This window comes from Rhopalosiphum padi, chromosome 3 (genome assembly GCF_020882245.1).
Source record: "Rhopalosiphum padi isolate XX-2018 chromosome 3, ASM2088224v1, whole genome shotgun sequence".
Taxonomy (NCBI): Eukaryota; Metazoa; Arthropoda; class Insecta; order Hemiptera; family Aphididae; genus Rhopalosiphum; species Rhopalosiphum padi.
The window spans coordinates 39,095,016-39,112,143 of record NC_083599.1 but is presented as its reverse complement, the minus strand read 5'-3'; the positions used below and the strand labels follow the sequence as shown (position 1 = coordinate 39,112,143).

General features: G+C 25.8%; 1 protein-coding gene across 1 annotated transcript; it reads right to left on the bottom strand.

The window, feature by feature from the left end:
* Window positions 1-5,949: 5,949 nt before the first annotated feature.
* LOC132925042 (dynein regulatory complex subunit 7-like) lies at window positions 5,950-15,778 on the bottom strand. The gene is made up of 14 exons (XM_060989473.1): window positions 15,610-15,778; window positions 15,474-15,507; window positions 14,053-14,212; window positions 12,953-13,078; window positions 12,482-12,673; window positions 12,259-12,408; window positions 11,941-12,174; window positions 11,735-11,873; window positions 11,408-11,671; window positions 11,215-11,344; window positions 7,125-7,212; window positions 6,454-6,885; window positions 6,264-6,389; window positions 5,950-6,180 (listed from the first exon to the last, which is right to left on the bottom strand). The coding sequence occupies exons 1-14, from the start codon at window positions 15,776-15,778 to the stop codon at window positions 5,950-5,952; spliced, it is 2,475 nt and encodes an 824-aa protein (XP_060845456.1).
* Between the last annotated feature and the right edge of the window lie 1,350 nt (window positions 15,779-17,128).

Sequence of the window (17,128 nt, the reverse complement as noted above, 5' to 3'; positions counted from 1 at the left end):
TCCTTGTCAAATCCTTTATCACTGTATAGCATATAAATTAAGTATGCTTACTTATTTTTAGATGTTTTAAATCTATTAATTCTATAAAGGTTACCTATACGGCTATACCATCGTTTTATGTTTTTACTTATTAAATTAATAAAATATATGTAAATTTAGTTCAGTGGCACAAATGTATATTGTGTATATTATGTATTCTTAATAAAATTTATTTTACCTGAAATTAGACATTTTTCTTTACACCAATAAGAAAATTGTTTTTATAAAATAAAACAATATTACTAATAGACTAAAGACAATAGTAGTATTATATATTAATGTCTAAATAACAAATAGTATAGTTATATAATATTATCTTATGGCTTAAGTTATAATAAACTAATATGAATTAATAAATATAACTAATATGTCTTTTATACTATTTAACGGCATATTATTATTATTTTTTAACTAAATTAATATTACAGTATAATATATTATTTGATATTTACAATAAATTCTTGTATTATTCAGGAAATAATAATAATTAATATTATATTATATGGTTAATTTAAACATTCCATCTAACATTTCGCATTCGCATCGAACATTCCCGCCACACGCCCGCACACTATCACTGCGTACGTATATATATATATATATAGTAGTGTAGTATAGTAATGTGATTTAAAATAACTATATTTTATAGTTGTGTTGAATAAGTTGGTTTTTTTTCGTGTCCGAAACTACCAGGATCCCATACCACCGCATGTCATCACGGGTGTCCGCTCTTGGCGTAGTATATGATTTTAACTATACTTTCATAGTTGTATTAACTAAGTTGGTTGTTTTTCTATCCGTAACAACCAGGATTCTATAGCGCTGCGTTGCGTGATCCAATGCTGTTAGGTATTACCAGTGGCGGCTCGTACATAATAATATGTGCGATGGTGCGGTCGCACTCCCTACAAACATTAAAAATTTATAGTACAAATATATTATTCACAAAATAAATAGGTACATATTTTAGTACATAATATTATAATATTATACATTAACAAATTAACAATTAAATATATTTTGAATTATTATTAAAATTATTTTCATAATTTATTAGAATATCGTTCCGGACTCGCGATGTATAAAAATACCGGTTTCCCGTATAAACTATAGGTATAATATTAATATACGAGTAATAATAACATTATCACTATGGTGCGGCGGCTATAGAATATATATGATGTGCGGTGAATTTTGTCGCTCAAATCGGACGGCAACGACGCGCGACGTGTTTAATTTTGTATTCTTATTTTACTATTTTAATTTTTTGTGTGATGTATTATAGTTCTTAAATTTTTTCATCGCACTCCTGTGCTAAACTACTACGAAGTACGAGCCGCCACTGGGTATTTCTAATAATTACTATTACTACCGTTGGCATACCGTTGTCTGACGGTCAACTAAAACTCGTCTGAATGATTGAATTCATAACCAGCCGGTGCCGGCTTAAAAAGCACTTAAAAATATAGCTTATATAACATTTTTATTGTTTTACACAACTTATTATTGTAGATGAATGTATCATTATTACACACTGTTATTATTAAAAAAAATTTTTTATATAAAAATCATAAGTTTTTAGAATTTTTTGTGCACGTTCAAATGCGCTTTCGGCGCCCCAATTTTGAAGGTTCCCCGAGCGACAGCCCGATTTGTCCGGTGTCTTTGGCCGCCATTGTAACTAGCCTTATACTTGTACATAATGTCATAATATGAACCTATGTCCTATAATATAGGTATAAATAAAAATTTATAAATATTTAATGTACTTGTTTTATTAATTTATTATATATATATAAAAAAAAAAAAATAATAATCCTCGTGAAAAAAAGCATACATAGCAAAAATAAAATACTTCTATAATATGTCACATATAATATATAACATTATGCTGTATTATCAGGCTTCATCAGGGTTAAAATTAATCTATCTCTCTACCGTTATTCATTTTTTTCAGTTGAAATATATAATACAAACACTTAAGAGTCTTAAGTTAAGACACTGCAATTACAACAAATAATTTTATGGTTTTCCATTTACTAATTCTGGTCACTTTTTTTTTATGTTAACGCAAAATTCTACAGCAGTAGATTCGACGAATACTTAAATGCCGACGTATCCAATTAATTATAATGCATTATCATTAAGGTTAGTTTTCGTCTTTATGTGTTAAATTTATTTTCAGAATTGAGAAAGCAATTCATGATTGCATATTATAAATGTCATCATTCTAATTGTGTCCATCTTGAATATTTTATTTTATGATTGGTTTTTTTCTTATTTTAATTTATTTATAAAAAAAATATACATAATACATGCTATATTTCTTCTAATTATAATAGTAACGTAAACTGCAACCAACTTAAATAAACAAAATAATATTCAATTTTCGTGAGCCAAAACTAAATTCACGAGTGAGCTATATAGATATTCTAACCTACAGGCTATACAGAGGTTGAAAAAAATAAACTATGAACATAAAGAATCTATTGATACAATTTTCAATGCAATGCAATTCTGTAAACCTATTAAATAACTATATTTTATTCTTGTATTTGTAGCCAACGAATAATTTTGTTTTAAGAATTTTGAATTTTGCATTCCATTTTTCTAACGTTCACATTAAATAATGTTTCTAAATCCCTAATTTTTAAATTAAGTAGTGAAAAGTTGAAATTGATGCTTTAACGTGTAATAATTTTTGCATTAAGATAAAATTGATTCGGTCCGTTTCCTTTTCTTTTGCTTGTCGATTTATGAATGACGACGATTTTCTAACAAAAGGCGCCGGTTTTCTGACTTTATTTATGTTGTTTGTATAGACATTAATGATTTGTTTTTTCTTTGTTTTTTTGTTCAGAAAACTATACCTCTCCATGGTCAGTTTAGCCAGTTTTGATGGGTTGCTATTGTAATGATTATGGTTCTTCTCAACTCTTCTTTCAATGCTCACACCATGATTTTTTACGTCATAATCTGAAAAAGCACTGTGATGTTTTTTTACATCATTACTTACACAGCATGCGTGATACTTGTTAGTATTACTACTACGAACTTGAGGATTGAAGCTTTTGGAAGATAATGATTGTAATACTGGTGCCGAGGTGGAGCCTTTGTTCAAGTCACCTCTCCGAACTTTAGGTTCAGAGTTTTTTACTGTTAATGATTGCGATATTGACGCTGAAACGGAGTTGTTATACGATTCAGCAGGTTTAATTTTTGGAAAAATACGTGACTGAACGTGGCTTTTTGCCCTAGGTAAGTCACGCCCGGCCACCAGACGATCCGTTTTCTTATGATTATGTTTTTTATTAGTCGTCATTAGTTTATCTTCCTTTTCGTCTCTACAGACTTTAGATTCGGAGTTTTTGTCCTTCAGTGATTGAAATACTGTTGCTGAAGTGGTAGAGTCTTTGTTCAAGTCCTCCCTCCGATGTCTAGGCACGTAATTACTAGCTTTAAATGACCATAATATACTTTTATTGTATTTGATGGGGTCGTTGTAAAGTTCGGTGGGTATTATTTTCGGTAAAACAAGTAATTTATCTTTCACATCACCTCGATCTGAATGAATTGATTTTATACTAGCCGCTTTGTGTGCCGGCAGAGATACGTCACTGTCGCTGTCCCAGATTGACCATGCTCCGTCTGAACTGAGCGCTGTCCTTGAAGGAGCTTGCATAGTATTTAGGCTTTTACCAAGTTTAAATAACGTAGACATTAGACGTCACATGTGCGTACTATTTTTTAATATTTAACATGAAACAAGAAAATATTATGTTCTTTCTACAGATAAATGAATGAATTTGAGATTCAAATAAAGTTCCTATACAATGCCTATAAATAAACAAAATTCTCTATGACAGTACCAATAGCCAATACTATTCTATTCGTTTTAATTTAACATTAACAATCGATTTATTTTCAGTCAGTAAATACAATTGTATATTATAGAAATATCTAGTTTAGTGTTATAATAGTACTATTATGACGCGGACTGTGTATAGACTATATTCAATATGACGTCCAAAAATAAATGTTTAACTATAAACTAAAAAATTAAAGAAAAAAATCGAGTCAAGTGAAAAAGATAAAATATTAGTTAAACAAATTTGTGAACTTTTCAAGCATCAAAAATAAAAGTTAATCGTATACTACAGCAAAAAAAAAAAAATGAAATAAAAGAACAATGAATGAATGGTAAGCTCGACTAAAAATAAATGTGAAACTCAAAAATTTAGATTTGAATAATTTTCATTTTAGCCTTTTAGAAAATGAACGAATGAAAAAAAACCAATCCAAGACGAACGAAGAAATTAATTATTTGACTTAGAAGTGGTTAGGTTAGGTTTGTAAGTGCTAAAAATAAACCAATTATACAATCTAAAGCACGTCAAATTGCTGAAAAATGTCAAACAATGAATTTAAAGCGTCGAATGGCTGGTTGGGAATTTTCAAAAATCGATAAAGCATTGTTTGGCATCAAATTTGAGGTAAATCAGAAAATATCGACGTAAAAAATATGATGAATGAACGGAAAGAAAAATTAAAACCATTTATTGAAAGTCATGAACCTAAAGATATTTATAATAGTGATGAGAGGGGTTTATTCTTTTACGCATTACCAAACTAAACACTATCATCGAAAAGTGAAAAGTGTAAAGGCAGTAATAGCTTTCCAAAGAACGTTTAACGATATTTTTGTGTGCTAACATAGAAGGAGACTTTGAAAGACAAAGTACGAGTATAATATGATTAAACAAAACATTATATTATTCCCTCAAACTCATCCTAAACGCCAAAAAGTAAAATCGATAATTCCATCGCAATTATTACAAGACAATTCATTGAGTATCCGTGTATCTTTAAATATTTCTTAGACACAAAAACCGCTGTCCTGTTCCATGTTGGTTCAGCAACATTAGTATACGCATCATAATAAGTACATATTATAATAAAATATATAAAAGTATATTATTATGGTAATTTATAATTATTGAGCTATATAGGTATCTCTAAGTACCTATAAATAAAACAACAATTTATTGTTTTATACATCTGTGGATAATGTGTATGTCAGCTACTTATCAGCCATGCAACTTTTCTGGTGGTCGCACTGGATGTAACGAAAATATTTGTACTATACTTTATTACTATTATATTTTTCTTGGGAGTATTTTTTTGTAGTAGTCGGCGGTCACCATTTCGCCAGTATGGTCGATTAATAGAGTTTTTAGTTAAAATTTCCTTTTGGTAAATTTTTTTTTAAAGAATATAAGTATCTGATATAAAAATAAAATACTAAAATATATCCCTTTTTTGATTATTTACTTTGATTAACAGACTTACCTGTAAATTTTAAGTTGAAAAATGGTAATACTAATAAGTTGTACTAATACACAATTATAGGTACAAAATAACAAGTAGGATTATACGGATTTCAAAACGTATAGTTTCTTATATGACGTCAGAAAAGGTTTTGATTTTGAAAAACGTACTTAATACATAATTATATACTCTAAGATTTGAGTTGACGATTACCATATAATATCAGAATTAATATAGATACCACAATTTTTATTAGGTACATACCTAGTTATTAGTATCTAATAAATACAAATTTAAAGATTTTGATATCAATAAAGATGTTTCGTGATGTTATTTATTATGTATATACGTATTTCGCATATTAATGTTTTAATAAAAAAATTTACCAGTTTTTTTAATGTATTATATTATTATATATTTATATTACAATTACATAACCTCGTGAACAATGAATATAATAGTCAAAGAATATTTAAGAAATATTTAATATTAAAATATATTTTATGTTTTTAATATTTTTTTTTTTTTTTTTATTTTTTCCTTAGATTTATTTTATTACATCGTATACACGTTGTTGTACGCCTAATGATCACACAATTCTAAAGGTGATAACTTTTCATAATCAGGATTACTATTTATGTATGTTGCCAAATTGTTATATCTTTTAATACGTGACTCTTTGTATCTTTTTAATTTCAACGTCATTATATTCAACTCGTTTTTCAATGAAGAACATAATATTAAATTTCTATCCCTGCTTTCTGCATTGTTGGATTCTAGTGACTTCGTCAAAGCGAATAACTTATTTTTTTTCTACAAGAAAAGTAAAACTATCTAATTATATAAAATAATATTTAAAAAATATTTTTAATTAATAGTAAATCATTTTAGTATACCATATCAAACAATTGTTTAAGTCGTATAAACTGATTTTTGGTACTTTGTCTGAAGTGTTTTATGATTTTGTCTCTTATACTTGAAACAATAGAATCTTTTACAGCAATTTTTTTTTTTTTATCTTTCTAAAAAAATAATTTTGTTAATTCTACGCATATTATAGTTATAATGTTATAAACATAAAACTACTTTATCTTGGAGTAATTTTCTAATTCTATGATTTCGGTCCCAGTCCAATGAATTGATTTTTAACTTAAACTCTGATCGTTCTCGACTTCTGGTTTCCAGCATTTGTATAACATTATTTTCTAATTTCGTAACGTTAATAATTGCGTTTTTTTCGGTTTCAATCATGTCTTGTAACATGATGTACGCTTCATGAGTTTTCAAAGAACCTATATATGGATAAACGATATCTTCAGTGACAGATTTAGGATTGAACTTTTCATTTTGTATTGAACTGTAAGTTGGCTTTTCAAATAGTCTACTCGATTGTGTGATCTGACCTTCGCCATATTGATATTGAACATAAATACTATTATCTTCAAGACTAAAAGTTATTGTAGCAATATCTAGATCTTTTTGTTTTGATTCATTTCTTAAATATTTTTCAACTATACACTGCAACATATTTCAATGACATATTACCTAAAGAATACTAAAAATATACCTACTATATGTAAGCTACACGTTGAAATACCCAGGTAAAGTATTACAATATATAGGTATACGACTTAATTAAAATTGTGTGAATGTGAAACGACATAATTTACGTTTCTATTCGTATGTTCTACGATATAATTTATGTAGTGTTACTTTTCTGTATAAAAATTATTATATTAAAAATAATCAATATTCACCTTAGGTTTCCTTTTATCGTTTATATTTTGGGAACCATTGTTTTTCGTTCTATAAAATATACACAGGTGCCAGAATAATAAGTCCGATCTGGAAAAATTATGATTGGGTATTGAATAGCATTTATTTTATAAGACACATTTTAATAACATAATATTATATTATACACTGATACGTTAATACTTTTGAAGTGTCTAGAATTGTATGCACTTGCATATTTCTATTGATTAATTAAAAAAATAACTAAGTAAGATACAATTCAAATCTGAGCTTAATTAGTTATAGTGAGTGAAATTAGATTTTGTATATTTGGTATATTTTTAATTATCATGCGTATATTAGTATATATTAAGGGGCCGCTACGCCTATATTGTTCCTATATTATGTAAGAGATAGACAGAGTAAACAAAATATGCTGGGGTAGCGGCTCCTTAATAGGAAAAATAGGTACCGCTCTGCTGTGCATTAAGTGTCGAGTGGGTCGCTGTTGTGGATATGTTAAATTTGAATGCAATGATAGACATCATTGAATACGAAAAACGATTCTGAACAGAGATGATTTGTCAGTCTAAGATATATTATATTACCTATAATTAAATTGTAATATATTTTTTTTTGATAAAAGTAATTTATTTTTCAAGTAGGATTTAGGACGGGTTGCATAAGTCCATACGGCAAGGTTAAAAAAATCGAATATTTCAAACGCCTATAACTATAGTTATAAAAATAGCATACAAATTAGTGAAAAATTTTAAAAAGAAAATACCAATCTCAACTACTGGAGAAAGTCCATGTTTCTACGATGACTTATACTCTTTGAATAACAACAAATATCTTAAATCGTTTTAGGATATATCGTTATTTTACACGATTTCATACACTCCAAAAATTATTTCTATATTGTCGCTGAAGTCTTTTTTACAGTTATTTGAAGGAAAACTCAAGAAGAACCTTGTATATTAGGTTTTTTAATCTTAGAACAGGTATAAATTACAAAAATTCTATGAATTTTCTACTTCAAAATTCCTTGCAAATTTTTGCTATTTTGACATATTTTGTAAACATTTGAATTTTTTTATCGGCACTTAAAAAAAAAAAAACTTAGAAAAATCGAAAATTGTCTATAAACAGCTTTAAAAAGTTATAATATTTTGAAAATTCGATCGTAAATAGATAACGCTAATATAAACATTTGGTGAAAATTTCAAGTATTTTAAATGATTCATTTTTGAGTTACAGCAAAATAAAAAAATCGATTTTGTCAAAATCTGGTTTTACATAAAAAGGAGCTGAAGTCAAAAATCAAATCACTATTACTACTCCAAAACGTGATAACAGACGAATAAAATAACGGAAGACCTGCTATTAATCAGTGACTAATAAGTATATTTCCCATTTCTACAGATGTAGAATGAAGTTTTTCTTGTTTTGAAAATATACTTAGTGAAAACCGGCATGTATTTTTAAAAAAATCTTCTATTTACTACATATCTAATTATCTGTTTGTTTTCATAGATTATTTAAACGAATTAAACGAGTAAAACTCATCAACGATCAAATGTATGCTTGTCAATTGTGGAAATTATTTTTAATAATTTTAAATTATTTAGTGTAAATTAATTAATTAATTAAAAAATCTTTAAAATGAAACTTATTTTATAAAATTACTATTAAAATAAATAATTATTTTATATATTCGTAGATACAATTTAATTTTAAATTTTGAAAGAAGTGATGAATGCATTGAATTTACAATAATTTATATTTTTATTTTATTTTTGTGTATTTATACGGTAAGTAGACTATAAAATGCTTAAATTTTCACTTTGAGGGTATTTTGGATAGAAAATTGGATTTAATTTGTACTTTGAAAGAACATTTCATTCCTAGTATTTTATTTTTTACGAAATTCTTACATACTCGTAAATACAATTTTTGACAAAATCGATTTTGGTTTTTTTGTGTAACTTGAGAACGAATAACCGTAGATTTTTGAAATTTTCTCCAAATGTTATATTATCATTTTATATTTACAATATCATTTTCAAAATATTTCGACTGTTTTTGCGCTATTAAAAGGCATCAAAAATTTTTATTTTTAGTTCTTTTTTTTTTATAAAAATCGATTAAAAATTATTAGTTGGATAGAAATGCGTGAAAATAAGATCTCACCTCACATAAGTTTTTCTTATATCTGTATAAAAATATTAAAAATACACAGGTACAATTTTTTAATAACTTTATAAGTAATTGATGTTACAATTGTGTCGTCAAAATTCGTCAATATCGCAAAAAATTGCAAACTATTTTGTACCAAGCTAAAAACTCATAAAAACTTTTCATCTTATATTTAAGTTTATAAAATGTGATACAAGTTAGATTTCTCATAGGTAGCTCATACTGAAATAATTAAATCGTATTTATAAAGAAAATTATTTTTTATAGACATTTTAAGTTTAAAGTTGAACGAAATTACTTATTTAAAGATAAATAACGGGGTTAATTATTGTGTTACAATTTAAAAAAATATTCTTTGCAACTTAAAACTTTTCTGTATATTATATTATTATGCATTTTTAATTTTACTATACGCAATGGCATTTTTGATTCATTTAACAATATTATCTATTTATATTATGAATCTATTTTTATTGTTTACGGTATTTACAGAGAAATGTTTTTAAATTTTGAGTTATATAAGTTGATATAATATGGTAATAATATATATTATTATTATACTTGAATACTAATAATATGGATAAATGCAATATTTTCAGAATAAATTATATCAACCTACCGTAATATTAAAAGTAAAATAATTTACTTAAACAGCTATTATGTATATCGAAAAACATATGAAATAAAGTTTGCGAATTAGGGTTTCAGGCTGTCTCCGGTTAAAATAATTTTACGTATTCACTGATATTCACTATCATTGATTCAATATTTCAAATTTAACACACTCATAGTAGTGACCCACTCGTCACCTAATGTATAACACCACTTTCCTATCATTTTTTTTTGCATACCTATTTGAGTATTTCAATGATAATAAGTGCATATAAATGCATGCATACAATTTCGTACGTTTAAAGCGCATATAATTCCGGGTCCTATTTAAGAAATATCGATTTGATCTTACATTTTCTCAAGCTGTAAGCTTAAATTATTATAACTAAAATATCTATATTATTTGATTTAGCTACGCACACTTTTCACTCAAATAACACTTTTTATTATTTCGGTGCAGAATAAGTGCTACATATTATATGCTATAGAAGTATAGAGGCTATAAAATCATTTAATTCGATATAGGAAATATAAGAGCGACACATTTTTTAGCTAATTAGTGGTATGATATCAAAATCTATTAACATTTTTGAAAATATTGATTTTAATAATTTCCAGTCTAAATAAAACAAAAATTGTTAAAAAAAAATTATATTTTTATAATTTTAAAATATTACTTAATTTATAAATTTTTTACGTTTTTGAATGAAAACATATATTTTAATTTCAAATTGTGATCAGAGTATTTCGATACATAAAAATTGAAATTTGAGCGAGTAGTATGTATAAGTTTATGAGTTATAAAATTATAACTTATACATACCTATTTAAAACTAAGATGAGCGGAGTAGTAGCCCAACATTTTGCTGGATATTCCCATACAACTCCAGTTACCTATCTTAAATTCTTATAACTCAAGAACAATTCGTCCGAATTTCTCTTTTAATGTATCAAAATACTCCGAAAATTATTTTGTATCAAAATATTAAAAATCATTCAAAAAAGTAATAATTTAAAAAAATATTGTAAAATATTTCCAAAAACGTTAATAGATTTTGAAATAATAAGTGATAAAAGAATCATACTCTAGCTTTTGTTGGTAGATGTCATATCTGAACAATTAATTATTCACATTATAAGAAATAAACAGTCCAATCAAAAATATGTAACTTATAGCATACTGCGTTTTTGTGGTATTATAAAGTGAATACAATATCGATTTTTGAAATAAACTCGGAATTCTCTAATAAGCATTACATCTATACAATTTACTATTTAGTAATAAATATAGAACATACAAACCTATCGTTATACGTTATAATGAAACTATCTTGATTAATTTTAATCTCAGCGATTGAATCAAGCCTCAAATTATAAAATGTGAACAAACGTGCGGTCTCTATATTGTAACAATCGCCATAAAACTTATGTTCTGTAAAAATATACATAACACATTTTGAATAACTTATTTTTTTTAATATTCTTAAGATTGTACTTTTTAAATAGTCATTCCGGCCGGGTCTAAAATATTCTATAGTTTCAGTTCCTTCGACGGCATATTTTGTGTCAATACAGATCAATTTGTCTACTCTATTTTTGTATTTTTCTTGAATAAATATTTTATTCAAATATTGTGGTTCGATATAAAATGTTGTTCTTTCAATCAATCCATTAGGCATAACGTAATCAGCATAAAACTCTTTGATTGCATTCATATATTGCACGGTTTTGGAACCGTTCGGATACAGCATATAATATTCTATGTACAATTTACGTTATTTACGTAAGTAAAAATTTTAGTTTTTTAAAAAAAAACACTAACTATTTACAGGAACGTCTATAACAGTAACCCACGAATTGGGCATCTCAAGATTTTTGAAATTTCCTTTTTGTGCACTTCGAAGTTTATCTGATAAAAAACTTTCCCAATACTTTGTATTTGTTAAAGTAAAGTTATATTGCTTTATAAAATACAAAAAAAAATTAAGTTAAAAAAATTTATAAAATGTAATGATCTGTAATACACACCGCACAACCTCCTTCCAAGGGCTGTAAATTAACCCAATAATTATTATGATTCCAAACCACCTCTATTCCAATGTAATTTTCATCAAAAATTTCTTTTCGTTCACCTGAACTAGGTTCAATGAAATATGGAGCCTCAAGTATATATTTATCGTCTTCAGTTTCCAATGGCATAACCACGACCCATGCATGTACTCGTTTACCAAATAGCGGATCGGAAAAATTATCAAATTCTATCTGAAATTTGTGATTATTTGGTAAATACAACGAAAATAGCTTACACATTTTTCATAAATAACATTCGGGTTTATACAATTGTACCTCTTTTATTTCATCATTTACTACATCCTTATTTTTTTCTTCTTCCATTAAAAAGTTAACATAATCATTACACAAATCAATCATAGGTTCTACAGCATAAGGATCATCTATAACATTTTCTTCACTCTCAGATTCTAATACGTGTTCATCCTTTAATCATTAATTCACTAATATCATTAATATCAATATAAATTAATTTCGAATAAATATTGTGAATACATACGATTGGTTCTTTTGGAAGATCTATTTTGATTTTTTTTAGATCATTATTACACACAATATCTGTAGCATATCCGTATACAACAAAAGCATTGTACCCACAACCGATTAAAAATGATACTAATAATACTGCCAATTCAAAACTATTAGCAGTTTGTGTTTTTAATGTCGTTGCAGGAGATACAATCTTGTCGGGCTAAAAATGTATGAGCTTAATTATTCTGGTGAATGTACTTTTGTGACCTAACTCTAGTTATTTCTCCATTTAAACAGTTAATGTATTATATTCAAAACTATGAAATAATACTATTAGGTATTAACATTATTTACGCAAATCAGAAAATTATAATTTTAGAATTCTAACGGTAATTTTTTATTTTATTATAGGTATTAAGTGCAGCATTTTAAGAACTTTTACACTAATACATTTCACGTACGAATAATTATTTAAATTTTACAATAGTATATACTATACCAAAGATAGAGGATCGCTTAACTTGATATATTTTATGTGTTTAGCCACAAATTGACTGTAACTGGTCATTTCGATCAAATCAGAATAGACTAATCGAGATGGTTTGATTGTAGTACAAACACATTTCTAAAAACATTATATTATATAATATTATTAACTGTAATCAAGTTATAAGTATGATTGTAATTTCTATTTAAATACATATGTAGTATAAAATATAACAAATTTATTTGGTATAGGTAGTGATAAATACATTTCGCTTGATTTGTAATCAAATTAAGATATATTTAATTTTACATATTTTCTCGTTAATACATATTTTACATATTTCATAATAATTCGATATTTTATTTTTAATTCCAGAAAAAAACTTAAAAGCCTAAGGAATACATTATCAAACCTTAAGTGTTAAAACTAATATTTTATAAATATTTAACAACAAAATAATTTACATCGTTTCATGATTCTAATGAATTTCGTTAAAATTTAGACTTTACACACTTGTAAAAAATTGTGACTATATATGTATTCAATATTATGATAACTTTTAAGGAATCATGTTTTAATTTTCATAATTTTGTACACAAATCTAAAAAATCTAAAAAAAACAAAAATTGTAAATGTCTATATATTCTATTAAAAGAGTTAAGGAGTTTTCATTTTTTTGAAATGGATGTTTTGGAAAGATATTTCTAAAAAATTGAAATCTTTACTGGTATTAAATTATAAACAACATTATAAAAATCAAATCAATTTTGTTAAAAATTACTAATTTTCTTTAATTTAATTTTTGTTATTCCTTTGTTAAACACTACCTACTCTAATTTTTTTTTACGTATGACCTCCAAAATATAACTACTAACTAAATCCAACTTACTATCAGAAACCACCCTGAAAGTTAAAAATTAAAACAATTTCACAGCTCTAAAAGTTATGACAGCAAAAATAAAAATATAAAATACACACATAATTATAAAAATCAATTCTAAAATAATAATCATAGTCATAAAGACATTCATAGTTTATAATTATGGACATTTCTAAATCCTAATTAAAACTATCTTTTTAATTTCAGATATTTTACAGAAACTTTATCTTACTTGAACGCCGCATTCGTTTTTTGGTATTAAAACCAATGGTCGTCTATTTGGATATTTTACTTTAAACTGTTCAATAAAATTTTCAGCGCAAAAAAGTATTAGCTTTTCAATATTTGAAGTTTTTGTATATGATTCTGGAAAGATTTCTGGTATATTTTCGCTACAAAACATTGTTTAAATAATAATAAAATTGTTTTCATGCGCCTATGACATTCCAAACAGCCGCATATACATTTAATCAAAAATAACCTTTTTCTATTCGTAATGAATACAACAGATTTTAATTCAACGCCGATAGATATAGATAAACCTATTTTTTGTCTATTTCTACTCAACTACATTTAAAAAAGAAATTATAAGTAAAAAGAAAATACTATAGCTATCCCATTTTATCAATATCATGAAAATGAAATTTAAATTTTATAATATGTAGGTATATTAAAATATTAATAATTAGTTACTTCTAACAACTTTAATTAGATTGATATAGATAATTTTTTTCAATTAGAAAATTAATGGTATTCGTTTATTTTAAATTTATATTTCATACTTATTGAACATCTTACCATTTAATATCTAAGCATCCCGGATTTATTTATTTTTAATACAGGACGAGAAATGTGATTTAAAATACTCATAACTTATATAAGCAAAAACAATGGGGACAATGGGGTAAAAGGGTAAAAGTATGATTCCTCAAAATATATTATGAAATCATATTTAACAACTTATTTATACTTATACTAGATAGTTTTGTGTCTGAAAATTCTAAAGTAAAATTGATGTGTTAATATAAAAATAAATATATATATATATATGTGTGTGATATTTCTCATATGACGTCTTAGTAAAATTACTTTTCACCTCAATGTAACATTATTATTCCACTATACTTGTTAAATATACTTAAATAAATGAAAAACTATGTTTAATATGAAACTATGTTATATATTTTGAATAAAACAAAAAACAAATATTAGACATTAGGTAACTTTCCTTATGATCGTTAATAAGAAATAGTTTTAATACTCTGTAATACTGACTACTTAAAATATATTACAGTTTTTTAAATAAATAGAAATTTGATATTTTCTCAACATTTACTTGAAAATACAATTTTAAAATTCTTTATATATTTCGTAAATAAAATATTGACCAAGATATTTTCAATTAAAATTTATAAAAAAAAGGGAACAAACGGTATGGATGAATTGAAATTTGAAACAAAAGTGAAGTTTAGAAATTTTTTGTGGAGACCAGGATGCTTGATTCAAATACTGGACAATCCAATAAAAAATGGGAAGTATGGGATCCCTAGTTTTGATGGGTCACTCGAAGACTGTATACACCAAATCTGTTGAAATATTTTACCTCAATGCTTTGTAAGTTCTTATAACTATATTGTCAGATGTTGAACTAACTTAATATCATCGACATATTCGTTCAATTTTTCTTTTTCTATTTCTACTTCTTCTTCCCCTTCTCCTTCTCCTTCTCCTTCTCCTTCTCCTTCTCCTTCTCCTTCTCCTCCTTCTCCTTCTCCCCCTTCTTCTTCTTCTATTTTATTATCTTTGATTAACAACGTACAATCAATATTGTAATTAGAATCGGAGCTGGTGTACGAATCATCGTCATTAATAGTATTCAAATAATCGTCTTCGATTTCTTCAACCAGAGAATGTGAATTCAAATCTTCCCATAACCACTTTAGTGAATTGGAACTCATTTAAGATGAAACTAAAATAATTTTTAACAAGAAACAAGATACGAAATATTTACGTAGCTAAAAAAATTAATTGAATAATAATCAATAATGTTTGATCAACAACGTTAGTTACCAATTAGTATAATACAATAATAATGAAAATAATTATTTATACTTAATTAATAATTTAGATACCTAACGGCTAACTTAATATTAGTCTAAATATTTTAAAAATAAGAATATGTTCCTATCTAGTATCTAATACCGTAATAGCAAAAAGTTTCAAGTCTTTACGATTGATGTATTTTTAAATTAAAACATAGTACTTAACTAAAATTGTTAGAGAAAATATAGTTATTTCTTAAATATCCAATTTTGTCAAATGGATAACTTGAAATTTCTACGAAAAATATCGTGCTTATGTTTTGGAATATTTGACCTAATGTGAGCAAATGATTCATACTGCAACTATACACTGCTTTAACATCAAGGTATTACCAAAATGCTGATATGACATTATGATCATAACTTTTATCATAACTTTAAGGCTAATACCTAATGTCATTCAGTTAATGTCATGTCTTTGTTCAGTATCGTTTTTGTATGTAATAATTTATCATTGAATTCAAATTTAACAGATATATATTAAAATATATTACAGTGATTTACTAAATAATAATGGGGTACACTCAACAGCTACTGTACACCAGAAATGGTTACCTAATTTCCTCATTTTTTTTTTTAGTTTTTATTGCATGAAAATAAACATAACAATAGACTGTGCAAAAAAAATATACGTAAATGATGAGCATATTTTAGATTTTGTACATTTATTGGTTTTAAAATAATGTAAATAGATGTTTTTATTTTGTATGTCTGTAAACACGTCATGTAATCGAAAAATGCTTTAATATTGAGTTTCTGCAGGTAGGAAATTAGACCGGACTTGTACTTTAGAGAAGTAAAAGTGCTCAGTATTTTCTAAAATAATCTGGAAAAAACAAACGAAAAACTAAGGAAAAATGGAATTCTTACTCAAAACTAGTTTTAGTCAAAATTTTGATTTTTTTGTATACCTTAAAAATAAATAATTTTAGATACCTGTATGTTGTAATATTCACGATTTGCGTATATTATCATTTTTAATAGGTACATGATAAAATCGTCATTATTCACTATTATGTCAAAAACCTTGAAAATTGAATACAAGATCCCAAATAAGTTTTTCTTATAGCGATATAAAAATATTTAAAGTATACAAGCACAATTTATTTTTATAAGCATTTTAAGTTCATATTTTTGACAAAATTTTCATGAAAATTTAAGGTAATGTAATACTCAAAGTTAATAACAACAATATAATATGGTATG